At 40.3% G+C, this 18,740-nt stretch overlaps 1 protein-coding gene across 1 annotated transcript in view; it reads right to left on the bottom strand.

Annotated features, from left to right (window-relative positions):
* The window catches only part of TRPC5 (transient receptor potential cation channel subfamily C member 5), a 104,905-nt gene that overhangs the window by 30,157 nt on the left and 56,008 nt on the right, over positions 1 to 18,740 (bottom strand). The window contains exons 4-6 of the mRNA XM_069810941.1: positions 9,217 to 9,553; positions 5,774 to 5,913; positions 1,463 to 1,785 (exon numbers count right to left, since the gene is read on the bottom strand). Coding sequence (XP_069667042.1) covers positions 1,463 to 1,785; positions 5,774 to 5,913; positions 9,217 to 9,553 — 800 coding nt within the window. The remainder of the gene's footprint in view (positions 1 to 1,462; positions 1,786 to 5,773; positions 5,914 to 9,216; positions 9,554 to 18,740) is intronic.

The following is an 18,740-nucleotide window of genomic DNA, read 5'->3' as shown; positions in this document are numbered from 1 at the left end:
TGTTCACCATAGCTCCAAGGAAAGGCAGGCTCTAGTCCAGAACTTTGGGAGTTTGACCCTTCGTGAGCTGGAAATTGCCACTTAACAAACATTGTGCTTGCCGAACATTTCTCCCTCTGGCTGCTGCATCAATATCAATGTAGATCAAGGAACAGTTTTTGTTCTTTAATTCCTCTGCAAGGGCAGCACAACACATTCTGGAGCATGCGAAGCAATTAAAACAGAAAAAAGACTGAAGTCTTTAATTCTGTTTTTCATTAGCACAGTGGAGTTCTATTCACTTCCTCCAGATATAGATGGGTTTAATGAGAAAATTAATCAATCAAGCCTATGGTGTTCCTGCTCTGTAGTGGAAAATGGCAGCACGTCTGGTCTACCAGGTCATGATACTCTTGTAAGGCTGGACGCTATCCCATGAAAATCCCCCACTTCTTTTAAGGAGGGAGCTCACAGGACAATGTTGGAGCCTTTCCTCTTCCAACCTAGTCATGTGGCCTCAACCATCATCTGCTTTTGATGACGGTGCAAATATGTCACAAATCCTTTCTTAACCTCAAGCCTTCAGCTGAGGAAGGGTGGAGAATTATTGGGCATTATGACAAGTTTTATTTAATTTAGCATAAAGTGGTGGACAACAGTTTTGTTTTGCTTGTTTGCAGGGCGTAGGCCTTTTTCTAGACTGTGCTTTATTTATTTCTCTTCCCATTGTGTTTTAAGTACTGTGCAAGCAGCAAGAACAATTGGGTGGGGGCTGATTATTATAATTATTTCAACTATTAGTAATTAAAACAAATACATCAGAAAGACAATTCATGTTATTTTTCAGCATGTGCTATCTCTTTCAGCCCTGCCAGCTGTCATCACAGCAATCTCCATGCCAACATCTCAGTAAAGTACCAGCATTTCCAGCAAAAAAGATTTTGCTGGGATTTTGGTCTCACCCCACTGCAAGGAAATCAGAGAAACTTGCAACATCATGTATGAATAAAAATGGCCTAGGTGAGATTGTTGTTGTTGCTGTATCACATTATTTATTAATACATTTTTTTCATAAATTTATCCCTTGTTTTCTACATTTTGTTTAGCTTCCCCTCCTTTCCTCTGGAATCAGACAAAACAATTATTATTATGGCAAAAGGATACTTGCTTTCTCAAATATACTGAAATCATACATAGCCATAATAAAATTTAAGTTGCAGGATCATCTAGGGAGACCCTTTGGTCCAGGACTAAAACAATTGTCTCCTGCTTCCAGACCTAAATAAGAGTCTTTCCCACAGCAAAGCTCAGCAGAATGTCTGCCCCAGTTAACTCACACCTTTCCTGCATAGTCAACCAGCTAACCTGATATTTGCGAATGAATGAATAAAGGCACTTTCAATGCAGTGACAGACAACAGGCAAAGGCAGAAAGGGGACAGTGGAAGTCAACTTTAAAAACAGAAAGGTAAAGGACATCTTACGTGGAGAAGGCATTGTTCTGTTTCTCACATCGGATCCCCTTGCAGTTGTTGGGTTCCTCCGAGGCACTGGTCTCATAATAAAAATAAAGCTGGTTCAGTCCATTGGCAAAAGCCAGAAGCACCAGACAGTAGATAAAAAGGAATTTAAGGATGTCTAGCAGCATGCGTCCCAGAGAAATCTGCAAGGGTCCCAAGTGTGAATTTGCTGTAAACAGGGATATGAGACGCAAGGAACTTAAAATGTTGGATATTGCAAAGAGGGCTTCTGCAATGAGAGTCGGGTGCCACATTTCCCATTCCTCCCTTGGACGAGAACCGTTATACTGAAAGAAATAACAAGGGTATAGAAGTGAATTATCTTGTAATTACTCTGAGATAACTCAAAAAGTCACACCTGCTAATACTAATGCTTCACATATAAATACTAACCAGGTACTGGTGACACAAGAAGTACTTTTAAACTCTTAAGTCTCAGCTACTGTCAGACTAACATCCGGGATTCAGGATTGAAGCTGACTTGATCAGGGCAGAGACTTAGGCTTAATGATGCATTCCTATGGACCCTCCCTACTAGATTATGACCCCCTGATATGGATAGTTGTGGGACCAGCTTTTATTTAGAGGCTTCTGGTATGTTGGCTGTTCTTAGCCTAAATTTAGAAAACAGGCCTTCTGAATGTTGAGTTTACTGTTCGCGGGTTCTTCAGGTCCATGGGTTCATACACAATCTCCTCCTCTTTTACCATTTAAAGGAGTTCAGGTCGGAAATTTCCAATTACCTTTTTAAATTTTTCCTCCTAAATATGACTGTACATTCAAAACACTGCATGTTCCAGGAAGAATGCAAGGGAGGGAGAAGGGAGGGAAGAAAGCAAGCAATGAACTGAGCATAAGAAGTGGATGCTTTCCTTCCCTAGTAATCTCAAAAAAAAGTGCCAACAGCCCAGAACCAAAATGGTTTCTTCATATTAATTTTCTTATTAGTTAATTCGTCATGGCAATTTTAAAAGAGTTGCTAAAGCAGAGGTCATCATTACAGCTGAAAGATTGGATACATTTGAGTGCATCAATTATAACATTAACTTGGTTTGTAATGTAACTCTAAAAGCAGAAGCATTTTCTGAGCGAAGTGCAGCCAGATGCAAATAGGTAACACAAAAGAGCTCTTGTATAAATGTAACTACACTGGCACGCCAGAATGGAGTCGAAGACATTTTAACAGCAAGGAGTAATTGTCCTTTTAACATTTGTCTCTGCTCATTTAACATGTATAAAAAGGCAAAAATGTACTTAGAATAACATAGCTAATATAGCCAGCGTGTTAGAACTCCTGAAATAATTTTTGTACCTTTTAAAAAGAAATGGTATCAATATCATACTGACAGATGAGTTTGCAGGGACTGTCTACCTGAATCTGAAGGTCCTGTACAGGACCACACAATTTTTTGAAGGACGCAGCTAAAAACAAGTTGATAGTTCAAACTATTCCTCTGTATGAAGGAGCTGAGACACAATACAAAGGCATTTCAGCATGACCTCTGATTGCTTCTGACATTTCCAAACTGTTCTTTATTACATGAACATCATGGCCTGAGTCTGTTAACTTGATGTGAAGATGGGTCTTAAAATGTTTACAAACAGGCAGATATATTAACTTTTTGCCAATATCCAGCAGTGGGGGCGGATAGTTGTGATGGGAAAGCCTCCCCTGCCTAGACAGCAGGTTTGCGCAGTTGTTAGCCATTCTCTTCTGCATGCTGGCTGGACACAGCAGCCCAGGGGCTCTCTGCTAGGGTTTAGCATAGACTGCATGTAAAGATATGTGAAAAGGTCTTCTGCATCTCACATCTAATTTTAAATCAACTTGTTAGGGTCATATTTTGGCTTTTTATAAACTGATGGTATATTCTTGCTTGGAAAATAGTAGTGTCTTCAGAGCAGCCTAGCATCATAGAGAAACAGAAGATTTCAGAGGTATCTAATGAAGCTCGGTATCTGGGCAGGCTAGAGTTGTTTGGCGTAGGCATCAGAAGATGAAGATGAAACACAGCAAAGATGTATACAGAATAGTACAAATAAGTTACACCAGGCAGTCACATTTACCCTTCCTCATTACATGATAATTCAATACAGCACATGAAAACTGATTAAGAATGTATTTTCACCCTATAATTAGCCTGAAGATTTCATTGGTATTGGACAATATTAGGGCCAGGACTTGGAACCAGTCAAATCAAGAAAAAAAAGTCTCCACATAAAAACAAGGATGGAAAACATTAGTGTCAGTATACAATTTATTTTTCTGATATTTGGCAGAAAGCTAAATGTCCATGTAATCTTTTGAAGTTCTAAGAAATGTTAGAATATGGTATATTGGCATAGATACCAGCCTTTTCCAGCTCGGGGCTGTTCTATAAATAACAAAAACCTTTGCAAGTCAAAAGGTTTTGAAGCTATTATCATGTTATAAATCCTCATGTTTCAGAGCATACTGCAACCTCTAAGTGACATAGGTCAGAAGGGAACTTCTGTGAGCACACTGTTTCAGAACTACTCCTATATAAGATTTTATGCACCTCTCAGAATTGTCTGACATTGGTCCTCATCAGGAACAGACCTTAGATCAGCCAGGTCTAATCCAAGTGGGTCCGATCTGTACACAAACAGATATATTCCTGTAAGCATTCTTTTGTGTGCTGGCGTATAGGTCTTTGTAGTTAGCCTGTAAGTTTCTGTAGTTCTTACAGAGTATATAAACAAAGCTATACTTCCTTTGTATGTGCGGTTTGGCTATGAGTTTATATCTCAGCATGTGATTGTATAATTCTGTGGATGCACAGCTCTTCTAGTAATTTGTGTGTGAGAAAGAACGAGATAGTTAACATTTTAAGATTTGTTCATGAATCTTATGATTTCCAGCATTTTTTTTTTTTTATTGCTCACAGTTTAAAGACCAACCTTTGAAGTCTGTGATTTCCTCACTGCTTCTGAATGTTGGGAGAAAAAAGATGTAATCTGTTCCTGCTTTGATGCTGTTACAGAGCTGCCTCTTCAGGGAACAGCAACTATCTTAAAGCTTTTCCCTTTGAAAAACTAACTCACCACTATGCAGCCTTTTGGATTTTAAAAAGGCCCCATCGCAGGGCTGCTTGCTAAAGAGGTTTTTATAAAAGCCTTGCCATTTTAGAGTCAATGAGCTTTGTGAAATTTTCTCCTCTTTTCCTCTCTGCTTGCATACATGCTTGGGTGGGACTAAACAAGGTTGCTTTGGGGAAGTGCTTGTCCTGGTTTTTAGGAGCTGGGCTAAAAGAAGTAGTACCCTTCTACCAGGGCAAAACCATCACAGCAGCACACCAACAGTAGAAAGTGCACAAGTGGCCAAGGAGCAGACTCCAGTTACTTGATTTACACCTGTATAATTATACTAACTGTAGTGAAGTTACTGCTGATTCATACCAAGAAAAGAATCAGGCCAAGCATGCAGCTCCAACTGAAGTCAAAGAGAGCCACTACATAAGGAAGTTTGCAGGAGGCCATTTGTGTCTCGTCTGTGTCTTTGAAAAAAGAGAGACAGAAGGAAAGTGCTTCAGGCCATCCTCTGGCTTCAAAACATGTGCATATGCTAACTTGGAGCATCAGAAGTTTATAAATGTGGAAGGTGCTTTTGAGGATGAGCTCTGATGTGCATTCTTGCTGTAAATGGAACATGACAGTGAAGAATCTACATGGTGTTAAAGCTCCAGCATGCTCTTTTGTCATTTCTTTGCCTATAGTTTAAAACTCTGTATTGAAGAGAGCAAGTTGACTCCTTTATATCAGATGGAAGCCTCCTACTACCAGGCTTGCTTTTCTTAGTAGGCTTTTCACAAACTTCTGATTAGTAACCTACAGATCTGTAGGACTACAGATTATAAATCTTGGCTGTAGATGTTTTCAGATAAACCTATTCTGTTTCTCCTTTACTGTTTTATTTAAAAATCATGTTTTCACTATTTCTAGCATTGTTGAAAGAGGTCCAGTGTCGGTATGGAAAACAAAACGTATCTCTGGCAACTAAGTAGCTACAAAACAGACAGCAAGTGGGGAAACTTCTACCCAATGCCCAAACAATCTACTTCAGTCTTAATCAAAAGCCAGGATGAGAAGGACAATCATTCTCCAAACAAATTAATAAGCTTTCCAGGTGAATTTTCAAAACTGGGCTGCTTCAAAAGCAGCTGTTCTCTTTGATCTGTGATTTTGGCAGTTTCTACCCTGTGTACTACAGTTCTCACAAGCAAGTTACAAATTCTCTCTCCCAAGTTACTGTACCTTGACGTAGGCCACAATTTTAAGGGAGATAGTTGCAAGATAGAGGGAGTTCATTGCAAAATCCATCAGATTCCACCAGTCATGTACATACTCATTGAATCCACCATCCCACATTTCCTTGATTTCTCCCCAGATAAAACCTGTAGAAAGAAAGAGAGTTCATTGTCATGACGAGGTATTATTCGCCATTAAAGTACTGTGTATATCTGATGTAATAAGAGACAATTCTAAATTAACAGCTTGGAAAAAATGTCTCATCCCTCCTGTCTTCTACAAAGTATAATACTGCTGATTATGAGACATTTTACAACTCTGTGGGGAAGGTAGTCTAGAGAGAGATGAAAAAGACCCAAGTTTCCTATCCAGGGCTCCAGATAAGCACACAAGGAGACTGCTTGAAACGTATCTTAATTATAACTAGTATGAGTGGATTGGCTCAGATGAAATTTGTTCTACATCAATAAACTATTTAAACAACTGTATTTGGTACAGTTTCTAAAAGATTGTCTGCTCTCATAGAAACTAGAAGTAATTCATTGCTCAAGTGGACTGTACTGATTTTTCCTGACTTGCTCTGCAGAACATGCAACACTAGTACCAGCCTCTGCGTGCCAGTACATTTCCTCCCTGACCTGGAAATATCACACCAAAGAAAGAAGAAGTGAATTGACTCTCTATGCTCAGTCACTGTATTTATGCATCTTGCTGCACAAAAAGCCCACAGGAACTATTTGTGAAAAAAGGGAGGACTCAGCATGAAAAAGGGCACTGCAGCCTGGCATCGCATCTCTCAACAATGACTCACCTAATGTCAAATATGGCTATGGGTTTTGTGAGGTGAATATTTGTTCCTGAGGATACGGCCAGAGCCCATCATCTCAACTCTGAAATTCCTTCTGGTAATAATTTTTGGCACTTGCTAACCTTCACTATAGCTCCTTGCAGCTGGAGGGATGAGGGGCAGATTCTGAAGTTAATTACCAGACTGCTAAACTCACGTGGCATACAATTCTAATCTTAAGTAACTTCTATGTCCTTTATTGTAGAACTGTTTAAGTATTTTTGAGACCCTAAGTCCCATTAAAAAGCAAATAGGCTCCTTCATTGCCTACATGCTTCTGAGAATGTCGTTAGAGCCCCCAGGTGTTTTGCATTACCCAGTTTACAACATTATCCTTGAATGAAGACCTGAGACGTGTGTGAAAAAAAAAGCCAAACAAGAAAATACACCTCCAGGTGCATAACCTATATAGTTACCTAAATTGCTATCTATGCCTAACCACAGGATACTGCAGTGGTCACTGAAATGCTACTTGCAACTCAAGTTTTAGGACCTGAAAGTTCAATCTGAAGAGTAGATAATGTTGAAATGAACTGCTGCAAACATTCAAATACCAACCTTAGCTCTTCAGCTGCCAGCCAGCAGGTGAATGGTCAGGCAAGCATAATGTCAAGGCCAAAAAGGTAATTTTATTACAGCTGCCTCCAGACCTTTGCATGCACACAAAATCATAAAAAAAAAAAAAATCAATGGAGAGGAGCCTGTTGAACTCATACACTGTATTTATACTGAGTTATCATTGCTGGTTACTATAGTTACAGCAATGCTGCGTGTGCCTGTTCTCTCTCTCCTTTTATAGTGGAAAATATTTCTTAAATAATAACCTTTAATCTGGTGAAACTGTTCTAAGCTCTCCATTTGATAAACAGTCCTCCAATGTCCCTATTTATCCGAAACAAAGGAACTCAAAAAGAAGAGCAGACAGCTGTAAGAGGTGATTTTGAAAGGGTTTTTTAAATGGATTATCCTTCTTTCATCTGCAAATCAATTTTGCTGAAATGCCTACAATTTCCCTCAATATTAACCATGAAGTTAAGGATAAAGTGAAGAGATCACCTAAGCTCAGAAGACATTTAAACTTCTCAGCTTATTCTGAAATTTCTACCAAGGCATGAATTTCAATGCCATAAATCAGTTTAATAAGATAATGAGGCTTGAGTTACCATTTCTAAGTTGTGGTACAGCTATGCAAGGAGCCAAGTGCCCTGGGTCATGATCGAAAGTGATTTGTGAGCATGTTTGCAGCTCTTACTTTCTTTCCTTGTTTTCCATCAGCAGTTTTAGGTTTGGCATGGGGAACAGCTAGGTTCGTTCAGCACAGAACCAGCCTGATCCAGAAGCACCACAGAAATGAGGAGCTGGGGCCCAGTGTTACCAGGAGAGGGGAGCCGGCAGGCACAGAAAAGCAGAGGTGGACCCATGAGAAGCATTGAGGAGCCCTAAGGAGAGCTCCAGAGGTTGAGGTTTTTGAGAGGTATCCTCAGAAAGCATCAGCATGGCTTTCCAGGCCATTGATGCCTACTAGACAGTTGCAATTCACTGTACCTGACCTCTGGGGTTTTGCACTGAACTGACCTGGGCTGTACGGACAGAGGCTGGAGGAGAGCTATAAGGGTGTGGAAACCATTCCCTGTGAGCAGGCCTCCTAGTAACACCCCAGCTCACAGCGGTGCTACACGTTAATGGCACGGCAAGGGAGACAGGAGCTTAATTAGAGGAGAGATCATGCTTCTAATGGAGTCCACAGGTCTTCACTTGCTGTTGTGTTGGAGCTCAGTTTGAAAGGGTAAATACTTCTCTCTCATCAAAAATATATCCAACTATGCTTCTCTGCTTTTCTTCCTCAGTGCCTCTATCTGCTTTCTCCCATCCCATCTCACTACCTCACCCATACATTCTGCCCTCAGGAACACGGACACCTCCTTTTCTTCACAGTTGTGGTTGCCCAAGCCAGACCAGAATAACAGCCTCACGTTTAACCTTCTGATAATAAACACGCCCTCCTTCTCCTGCTTATATTAGAGCACTCAATATTGATTTGGTCAGTGTTTATCAGCACAGAGGCATAAAGCAGATTGAGATTTATCTTCCCTTTGCTGCCTTCCTGTAGGCTATTTGGGAGTCTGGGAGCCCAGGAATAAACAGGCCCAGTACCTGCGCACTGGCTCCAGGAGCAGATCAGTGAGAAGGCAAAAGCAGAGACAGGTTCTCGGCACTGCCTTCTGCCATGTACCAGCCAGCAGAACTAAGCCAGCACGAGAAGTGACACTATTTGTTACTAGCATGACCCAGAAGCTAATTCCTAACCCGTTCCTTGCACAGAGCATGGGGGAAACAGGGAGAGTGAGTGCTGCGTCTGGTGTGGTTTACTCAGGGTCATGTCTAAAGGCATGTCAGATGGCAATATGAACAGCAGAAGAGCCCTAGGCCAACAGGATCTGTTGTTCCAGAAGGAGCCCAGCTGTTTTATGCAGTTACTGAAGCTGGCTGCCAAATCTCTTTACATGCTGATGATGCTGAGATCAGGAATGAGTCTCCACACAGTTGCCATGGGTGCGAGTCAGGTGGCTGTGGCTCAGGCATTTTTGTATTTCTGATTTACCTAGAACCCAGGGCAGGATCATCCACTCCACGATGGTGGGAGGTGGTCCCTGCATGTGAAGGTCAGTCCTGACAATGTGCTGCGATGCCAGCAGGAGCATGAAGAGGAAGGTTAGGTAAGAGCCAGTGTGGCAGATAAACTTTATAAATGGCTTTTTAATGAACAGTCCCAGCCTGCTCTTCGGTGCAATCAGATATGCCACGGATAGCACAGGAAATAGCAGTCCAATGGTGACACAGGTCAAGAGTTTTACTGCCCAGTGTTTCCGCCTCCATCCTGGAAAACCGTCATACCAAAGTGTTGCTAGTAGCTGCTGGCAGTTTGGCTGAGCAACAAACTGAGGAGGAAAAAAAAAAGATTATTACTGACTGGTACTTCATGTGCACTCCCCCTCAAATATGTGTTAGAGCCCACAGAGACCCTCAGATTAAGTTTGGGGCTGGCTATGGGGTGGAAAAGCATATTTTGGAGACAGAGGGAAGAAAGGAGGGAGGTTTCGCTCTTATTTTTCTACATAGGATTTAAGTTTCTTCTGTGAGGTTTCTTCTATTTGAAGCATCCTTACATAGATCAGTTACCACATATGAAGCCTCGTGCAAAAGTGATACAACAAAAATTACTACAAGCTTTTTCTCTTCCCATGTGTTTCTCTTTCAGCATGTTTCTTTTCAGAATGTTTCAGGTTTCAACTGCCTCAAACAATTCACTGTCAGCATCTTAAAGAAGTGACTAAAAGATGAGAGAAGAGGGAAAAGGTGTGAAGCTCTGAGAGTGTGTGTGTGAGAGAGGGAGAGAGAATGTCTCCAGAAGTGTGTGGGGTGCTGCACGTGGTTTTGTTCAAGGAGGCCAGCATATGTGTGCGTGGGATGGGCTAGGCATGAGACAGCATGCAGTAATGTAAAGTTCAGCCAGGTGACATCTGTTGGGAAGCAGGACAGCATATTTGTAAATCTGCCTCACTATTAAGGAAGAGAGCAGTTGTAAAATGTAAGAGATTAAGCAGATGCAAAAAGAAATCTTTGATCACAGTACCAAAAGTGACACTTGAAAGTTTACTTTCACTCTGCAAAAAATAGCATTACGATGGTGATTTATTGCATCTCAGTGACTCCATACCAGACATGCTCAGGTTGCAACTACTTCAGGCTGTTCTAATACCTAACAGCATTTGGAATTTCAAACTTAAGCCATGATATTTCTGGTCTATGCCAGAAGACTTTATGTTCCTGGTCATACCTGGACAGCCCCATGGTTTTCAAAACTTTTCAGACCCATAGCTAGAGATGTCTGCAAGCTCAAGACAATTGTGGTTTTCTTCACAGATTTGATTTCTAATCCATCTTAATGAAGTTATACTTCTGATCTACTAAATGCAGATTTCTCACTGGGCTCTGCAAGTTCAAAAGAAAATCTCAACTATTGTTCTAAGGATGCTTGTTATACTTACTTTGCTGTAATTAAACCAGAAAAACTGTCTTCGCATGGATACAGTTATCGATAAACATACTCCTGTAGCAATATAACTACATCTATGATTAGACACAGCTATATCAGAAAGAATCACACTTCCAGTGGACACAGTAGTACTAGCAGCATTTATCAAGGAGAAGAGACCTCTTATAAAGGAGACTCAAAGTAGTGAGTAACCTGAAGATGACAGTACTGTTTATTACACTTGGCTCTTCTATATTTAAAAGGGATCTCTGGGAGGGATGTAGTGCCACCGAACTCTTCTTCCCCCCCAGGGAAGATTTTTTCAGGCAAAGCACTCTTTCACCACTACAATTTAAACCAGCTCTTGGAAGGACTGTGCCATGGTAGCAAAGGTACTGGCTTCTGAATACAAGAGTCTTACTGTTTTATCACCCCGAATGGGTATGATTTTTCAACCCTGGCAGAAGCCTCTATGTAGACACTACTGCACTCAGCGTAGACATGGCCTAGGCTAATACTGAATCAGCCATCACATGTGCATTTATGAGACAGATACAAGGCTCCTCTCATCATGTCTGAAGATACCTAGGACTTCCTGTAGGTCTTAGTCACCAGGAGATCAGATTCGGTGTGAAAGAGACAATTTCTTAATAAAAGCTTTAGCACACACCTATATCTTTTAAATATTCATTCACTGCGAAAACTTCCCAATATTGTGAGGACTTTTTATGTGCAGTTCTTGGAGTGCTCTATACAAGCAGAGCACTATCACTGCCATGTTCAAAATGACTAAACCACGGTCAAACGAAAGGAAAAATTAGTTGCTCGGTCTGATAAAGTAATTAATTTCTGTAGGTATTTTTAGATTTTGTGAATATATTTTATATGCTATAACAGGCTGTTTATATCAGAATCAGACCATTTTTGGACTGAATAGTTCAAATATATGGACTGACCAAAATTAATATTGAAAATAAGATCTCCAAGGAGAATATCTGGCATTTATGAAGCTGGATGTTTAGGTATTATTACTATAATAAACATGACTGCTGCATCTAACATACAAGTGACACCGTGCTCTAGAGATCATGAGAAAAGAAAATCAGAAATGCATTTGATTTGGAATCAACCTACATATGCATGCAGCAGAAACTGGGTGATAGCTGATATGGTGATGATCTCCAGAAAAAGCCAAGACCTGTAACAATCAGAAAATATTACTGTAAAATTCCAAGTCTGGGACAGTGATGAAAGAAACAATTCTACAGAAACTGAAAAAACATCAAGCACTGGTTGTCGTTTGGTTGGTTGGTTTTTAATCTATGATTTCAGAAGGGTTATGTCTAAAAGCTAGAAGAAATGGAAGGTTATGCTGCTAACACTGCTATATTTTCTCATTTAAGATCACAAACAGGAGCTGTGACCAGATGTGTTCTGTGGTAATTTACATGGTAATAGATGCTGCTGTTTCTCTGAGATGAGGTACAACTCTTTTTTTTTTTTTTTTTAGGGGGAAAATGTATAAACACATTTTCTCTTTATCACATATGATAGAAAGCTCTAAGGGAGAATAAAACTGTTTTTCCCTCGAGTCAAAGTCAGAGTAATTTGAGAAATCAAATGACTATATGTTCCCCTGGTTGCTGTGCAACTTGCAAGCATCTTAAAAGTGCCTCTTGTCTGCCTAATAGCTCATTTCTAAAATCTGCTTTCTGTGTTGTATCTGGTAGTTCTTCAAATGGAGAGAAATTCACACATCATGAAAGAGCAGCTTTAAAGACCAGCCTGGCAAAAAGGAATGGAAATGGAAAAAGCCATTAAATTTTCCAATCAAGCCCATTCCTACCTCACTGAAAATGGCCTAAGGGAAATTTAAGCACACCACAGAAAGAAACTCTCCCTAATGTCACAAACCATCAAATGTTGTCTTTATTAAAGGTAAGGCTAAGCACTTATTTTTTGTAGAGTAGGCTTTTATTAACTTGTATTAGTCCAACTTACTAATCACAGATTTAAAATTAGTAAATACTGCAGCTTAGATCTCAAGTAGTGCAAGGGCTACAGCTGGCTGAAAAACAGAATTTCCAGTGTGCAGAAACACTGGAATTCTGAATTGTGATGAAGAACTCAACTAAGCCCTTGGTGTGCTGCCTAAAGAGACAATTGCTTTTCAGTAACTTTGTGTTAACCTGAAAGAATACAGAAACTAGCTATTTCCCTAAGTAGTCCTGTGAATGTCAGGCTCATCTTTGCTTCTAGGTGTTGTTACCTAGACTAAACCATCAAATTAATTGACTAGACAAAACCATTGAATGCTCAACTCATTAAAGACTGTCTAGGATTCATACTGCTAAATCAATGCACATAAAATATAAAAACATGAAAAAGCTCAGCTTTAGCCATTTTAGGTGTGAAGTAGCCTGAAACTGTAATAATATCGTGGAACTTCTGTTATCATCCGTAATTTCAAATTTCTTCATAAAGTTAAGGAAACAATCTTATTTCTACTTTGCAAATAGACAGAACTGAGATCTGGAAAAGCAAGTTGCCTTCTCCAACACTACTTATGCCAAGGCCTTTCCTGAGTACAAGTTCAATTTCCATGTAAGTAGGGTCCCAAATACATTTTTTCACCTTTTTGCAAAGCCTTTCATTTACCATAGACAGAAATAGCACGTGTATATCATAGTCTTTTATCATTTCACATTAACGTACCGTATGTGAAAGGATTTGGTATCAGTTGAAGCTTCTACACAATGAAAAGGAGAGATTGTGGTAATTTAAAAAACTGCGTATTGTCCCAGTTTTGTAGATGGTCCAGAATCAGAGGCAGATGTACTGTACTAGAAGCTCTCTATTTGTTTAAGAAGATGAGCATATGACTTGCAAACAATGTATTTCTCCAATACATAACACGCATGGTATCGAGCATTTTTTTCAAGGACTGCTGCATTATAGGAGCCTCCAATCTCTATTACAAATGGCAGCACAAAACATCATCCCACAGACATGATGGAGAATGTTCTGACAGCTGCATTAGTGAAAAGAAATGCTTCCAAAAGGTGGCATTTATAATCAGTTCAGCCAATGTATGAACTAAACATTCAATGCTATGAAGCCTGTGGTAGTGCTAGCATAACATTGTCCAGGATTGTCCCTGCCTGTAGACAAAGCCTGTAGATGCATTTCTGGGGGAGGTAAGCCAAAGAGCAAGCTCCTCCTCCATTACCTGTTGAGCAGAACCTGTCCCTAGCTGAAGATGCAGTTCACTTAATGACGAGGAGATAAGATGCAACTCAGAATACCTTCTTGTGAGGACAATGCCACTGTGTCACCAGTGGGCAAGATGCTCAGTCTCCTGGCTTCTGAAAATGGGGATAAGTATCTTTGCCTTTCCAAGAAGTGAGATCAGCAACTTCAGTCATGGTTGGGAAGCACTTTCAGGATAGAGACTACAGCAATACAAAGTCTTTTATGTTCACTCTTTCTTCTTTCAGTCTTGCCAGGGTCTTTGTGTAACATTTGGCTTGCAGCTGGATTGTGCTATTAGAGAATTTCATTTTCAATGTTCATCATGCTCATTGTCACCTGATCCTCTACCAAGGGGAAAATTTTTAAGGGAAAAAAACAGCTGCTGGATGGAGTGTCTTTTTCTTAATATCTAATCTTTACTGATATTTTTATGTCACCTAAATTCTACTTCTCAGGAATTAAATGCTTTCTGCATGCTGTGCCATTAATATAAATATCAAACACTGAAATTATGTTCTAGCCCCCCTCCCCTTATCTATGGGGAAATCCCTTATCTCTCATAGTCATAAGTAATTTAGGATCAGACACAGATGGGCTGAGATGTGAATGCCTCAGGGAGCAACTGAAATAGCTCCCTGATAGACATCACAGGGGCTGAGCACAGTATCTCTCTGCGTTTATTCTGATTATCATCGTGACGGCTGCCAACAGGCTCTTCTGTTTGGAGTTTGTTGGAGTTCTTTTCTGTACTCTTGCTGCGGATGGTGATAGTGAATGCTCTTCATAGATGAATAAGCACTAATTTGTAACTGCAGAGCCCTGTGTTAATAAGCAGGACCGAGTTCTTCTATCAGTCAGCTACATCAGCTCCCAATGAGGTTACCACTGAGAGCCAAATGTGGCATGGGAGCCATGAAATTAACGTTAGTTCCCGTTTGACACTCATTTCAATAGGTTAGATCTCACCAACAGCACTGTATCCCACAGTATCTAAAACATGGCAGCTGAATACCTGCAAGGTTACTGTGTTTGGGGGTATTATTATATGCTGCTGCCCTCTATAATTAAAGCTATTTTGGCTTTGGAAAGGCAGATTTTCACATGAACTGAGCTAGATTTTGCAGTCTGTGTGACAATCGGGCAATTGCAGTGTCTGATGTAGTAGCATAAGTATATATTTTAGCAAGATCTGCAAAGAATGTAGATTTCCTGTGAATCCAATTCTATCATGAAAAGGATAAATGCCATTGCCCTTCTCCACTCAGTAGAAAGCCCTGTCCCATCCTGCAGAGGTACTGCCTTGCACCCCATCTCTGGCAGATTGAAGGGAGATGTCTCTGAAGACACATCTCCCCCCTGTGCTGGTGAGCATGGTGTGGCCAGGCAGGGCTAGGAGCAGCAGGTCTATGGTCCTCTTCATCCCAGGTTGCTAGCAAGGGTGACCTACCCAGGCACAGAAGTACCTACCCCATACACACCAATACAACTGCAGATGGACTGGGGAGAGCACAGCCTTTCATACTTGAACTTTCAGAATCAGTTGGCTAGAATTTCTTTCCTCCCATGAAGATATAGGAAACTCCTACACTGTCAGTCCTACCACAGGCTTGGGTTTATCAATCAATGCCAAACCCACAAAGCTCAATACACACTGTCCAATAGCCCAAACATGCTGTAACACTTGGCACAATGTCAGCAGGCATATGGATCACACTGTGCAATAAAGTGATCCTCTTTACTCCAACTTCAGGAACATGAAATGGTGTGCAAAGAAATGAACTTTTAAAATCCCATCTTCCTCCTGCACTCCCAAATCCTGCAGATGCTCCTGCTCAGAACCAAGTAGCACAACGCACTTCCAGTGCAACAGACAAACCACTCTGCCTCCATCTCGTACCAAGGACAGGATCTTCTGAGGAAGAAACGAAGTGTGGTTGTTGTATCAGTTTGATTGCTCTTAAAGGAAATTACAGTGGGCAATACTCAAAGAGCTACATTTCTAAACTAGCCCAAGACAGAAGCGAGAAACTATCTGTGGCCTAATTTGATGTCTGCTGCAGAGAGCCAGTAAGCCCTATGCGATCAGATATTCTACATAAGAAATACCAGCCTCCACAAGTTTGCAGTGTTACAAACAGTGAGATGAATAAGAAAATTCTTTTTTGTAGCACATTTCTTTTTAAAGTTCAACCTTGTTAATAACTGCAAAGTTATTTACATTCTGCTGCTGAAGTGTGAGCTGCAGAGGGTAAACACCTAATGGTTGTTCATCCTGTTAATTAAGTACTTTCTGCAAGAGGGGAAAAAAAAAAAGAAGAAATGAGACAAAGAAGTTGGAGGGGAGGCTGTGTAACTCGGGGAAAAGGGACTACAACTCAACATTCCTCATCAGGCACTGCCAAGAAATAATATTTTTTCTCAGGAAAATATAGGATGAGTATCCTATAAAAAACACAGCTGCTACTCACATGCCTGTTACTACTAACAGTGAAGCACTGATGCAAATCCAAATGGCAGTCATTCCTGCCATTAAGATCACTAGCTGAGCTGGAAGAGTCCTTCAAGAAAACCAGGTGCTACCCAAATTGCTCAATCCCTCTGCTGGTGAATAAAACAAACTCCAGATCCTCCACAGATGAACATATGGCCTCAAATTATACCAAATTTTGTCTAATCTGTTCTTAAAATATTATAAGTGATGATGACACATGAATTATAACTAAAGGTCTCCTGTCCATAACATCTCTTGATGGTAGCAGACATGAACTCAGCTTAAGCAGTAGCAACTGGAAATTCACCAGTGATGTATATGCTGGCAAAAGAAAAGACTGAATAACGTCTAAAAGCCTGCTACAGTTCCATCAAAATTCATAGTTTTCACAAATTTATGTTGGATTGGCTTAAATATTTAAATAAAAGAGGTCCCACATATTCTAGTACAATGGTAGAGGCTTGCAGACCCTGGGTATGTACCCATGGAAGAAGCAATTAACAAAGTATTTAAGCTTGAAATTAAATCCATCTCTACTCACAGTGCTTAAATGTGTGTTTAGCTATAGGTTTATATTTGTGGTTTGTGTCAGCAGGATTTAAGTGAAGGCATAAATTCTGCAGTGAATAAGGGGAAGCTGCTGAACAGTGCTTCTGGGGGCCAACCTCTGTTAGCAAACACCCCACCAGAACACGGTTCCTCTGGCTCAGACCTTGCGCAAAGAGTCTAGACATAAGCAAAACTTTTCAGCATTTATTTTAGCAGACAGCAGACTACAGTTGATAAATAAATTCCTGTAGGATGTATTTCAGCAAACATGCCAGGATACAGTTCTGTTACAAAGATTAAGTAGGTATAGACTGGGTTTCCAAAGGCAGAGTGCTGTAGTACAAGCAAGTGCTGAATATGAGCGATATACCTGAGAGAGTCAGTTAATTCACAACACACTAACTGGTTTTCAAGAGCTGAACAGGGGATATCAGACACATTCTACAGAAGCACTGAAAAAACACTCAGGCTAAAAACTGTTTAGAGACAAACCTTGCAGAGTTTCCTAAGCCCTCTTGCAGGCAGCACTTCAAGAGTTACAGATCTTGCAAATGAACACTGGGAGCTCTCACAGGCTTTAGCTGAAGTGGAGAAGGTATTGACTTTTAAGTAAAAGGCTGGGTTTATTCTCCCTCGTGAATGTCTAACATTTACATTACATAAGTGATAAGTAAAGCAAACACGAGAATTTTAAAAGTCATTCACAAGTATTTTTAAATGCATATCTACTTTACCCTACTAGTGTTAATAAAAAGTTCTAAAAATATTTTTCACTTGCTTCCTTTCTGACCTGAGAAATACCTACACTGAAACTATGTTTCTTTTTTTCTTTCTACCTTACCTTTTCCCGAATGAGTAAATTTACTCCAATATCCAGGAAAAGAACAGACCAGCATACTATAAACACTTCTCACATTCTTGGGAGCCTCTAAAGGCTACCTCTGCTTCTGAGTAATATCACCATTGTAGGGTGAGGAGGACCTATGCTTTGCTGAAGGATGTTTACTCAGCCAGCTGGGGGTTGTAGAGAAAGAATAAGAACACAAAAATGCAGTCACAGCTTTTAAATGCCATTCTGCAAAAGATATCAGTTTGGGGGGGTTATGATTAACCCATCTATCCATCTCACTTTTCTTGGAGTGAAGAACTATGAGGTAACTGTGTTCTCAATCATGAGACACCTAAAATGGCTTGTCTGGATGATGATGGATCTGATGTATACATTAAGAGGTGTAAGAGGAGTGGAATCTCAGTTCTTTTCTTTATAGAGTTTCATAACTCTCTTCACTAAGCTACAGAAGTAAAGCTGAAATTCACAGAAATCAGGTAAGTAACAACGACCACTTCTATATCCAAAAGCAAGAATCCACAGCAATATTTTTTCCATAGAGTTTATTATTTCAGGGTATCACTCAAAATGAAGTATGAAATAACATGATATACTCTTCACTACTGATGTAAAGCTGACTCTGAAAGGCACTCTAGACTTCTAGATGCAGTAAGACTCAACACTTGGCTTATACAACATACAAGGCATCACTTCTTTCCAGTTTCTGTTGTCTATAGAAAGCCAATCAATCACGTCCTGTACTTCAACTTTGGCTTCCCAAGCCTCTTCTCTTGCTGGCAAGAAGACTGATGGGATACATGAAGTTAAGGGAACTGACAAACTCACTAAATCATTCTTGAATGTTCTTAAAACAGTGCCAATCCCTTTAGCTTTCAACATATTTCCTGTCTTTGTCCGAGAGATCATTTAAGTTGGAGGCACGAGACACCAAAAATGACTTAAAGAATG

This window comes from Haliaeetus albicilla, chromosome 23, assembly GCF_947461875.1.
Source record: "Haliaeetus albicilla chromosome 23, bHalAlb1.1, whole genome shotgun sequence".
NCBI classification, from domain to species: domain Eukaryota; kingdom Metazoa; phylum Chordata; class Aves; order Accipitriformes; family Accipitridae; genus Haliaeetus; species Haliaeetus albicilla.
This window is presented reverse-complemented; position numbering and strand designations above follow the sequence as displayed.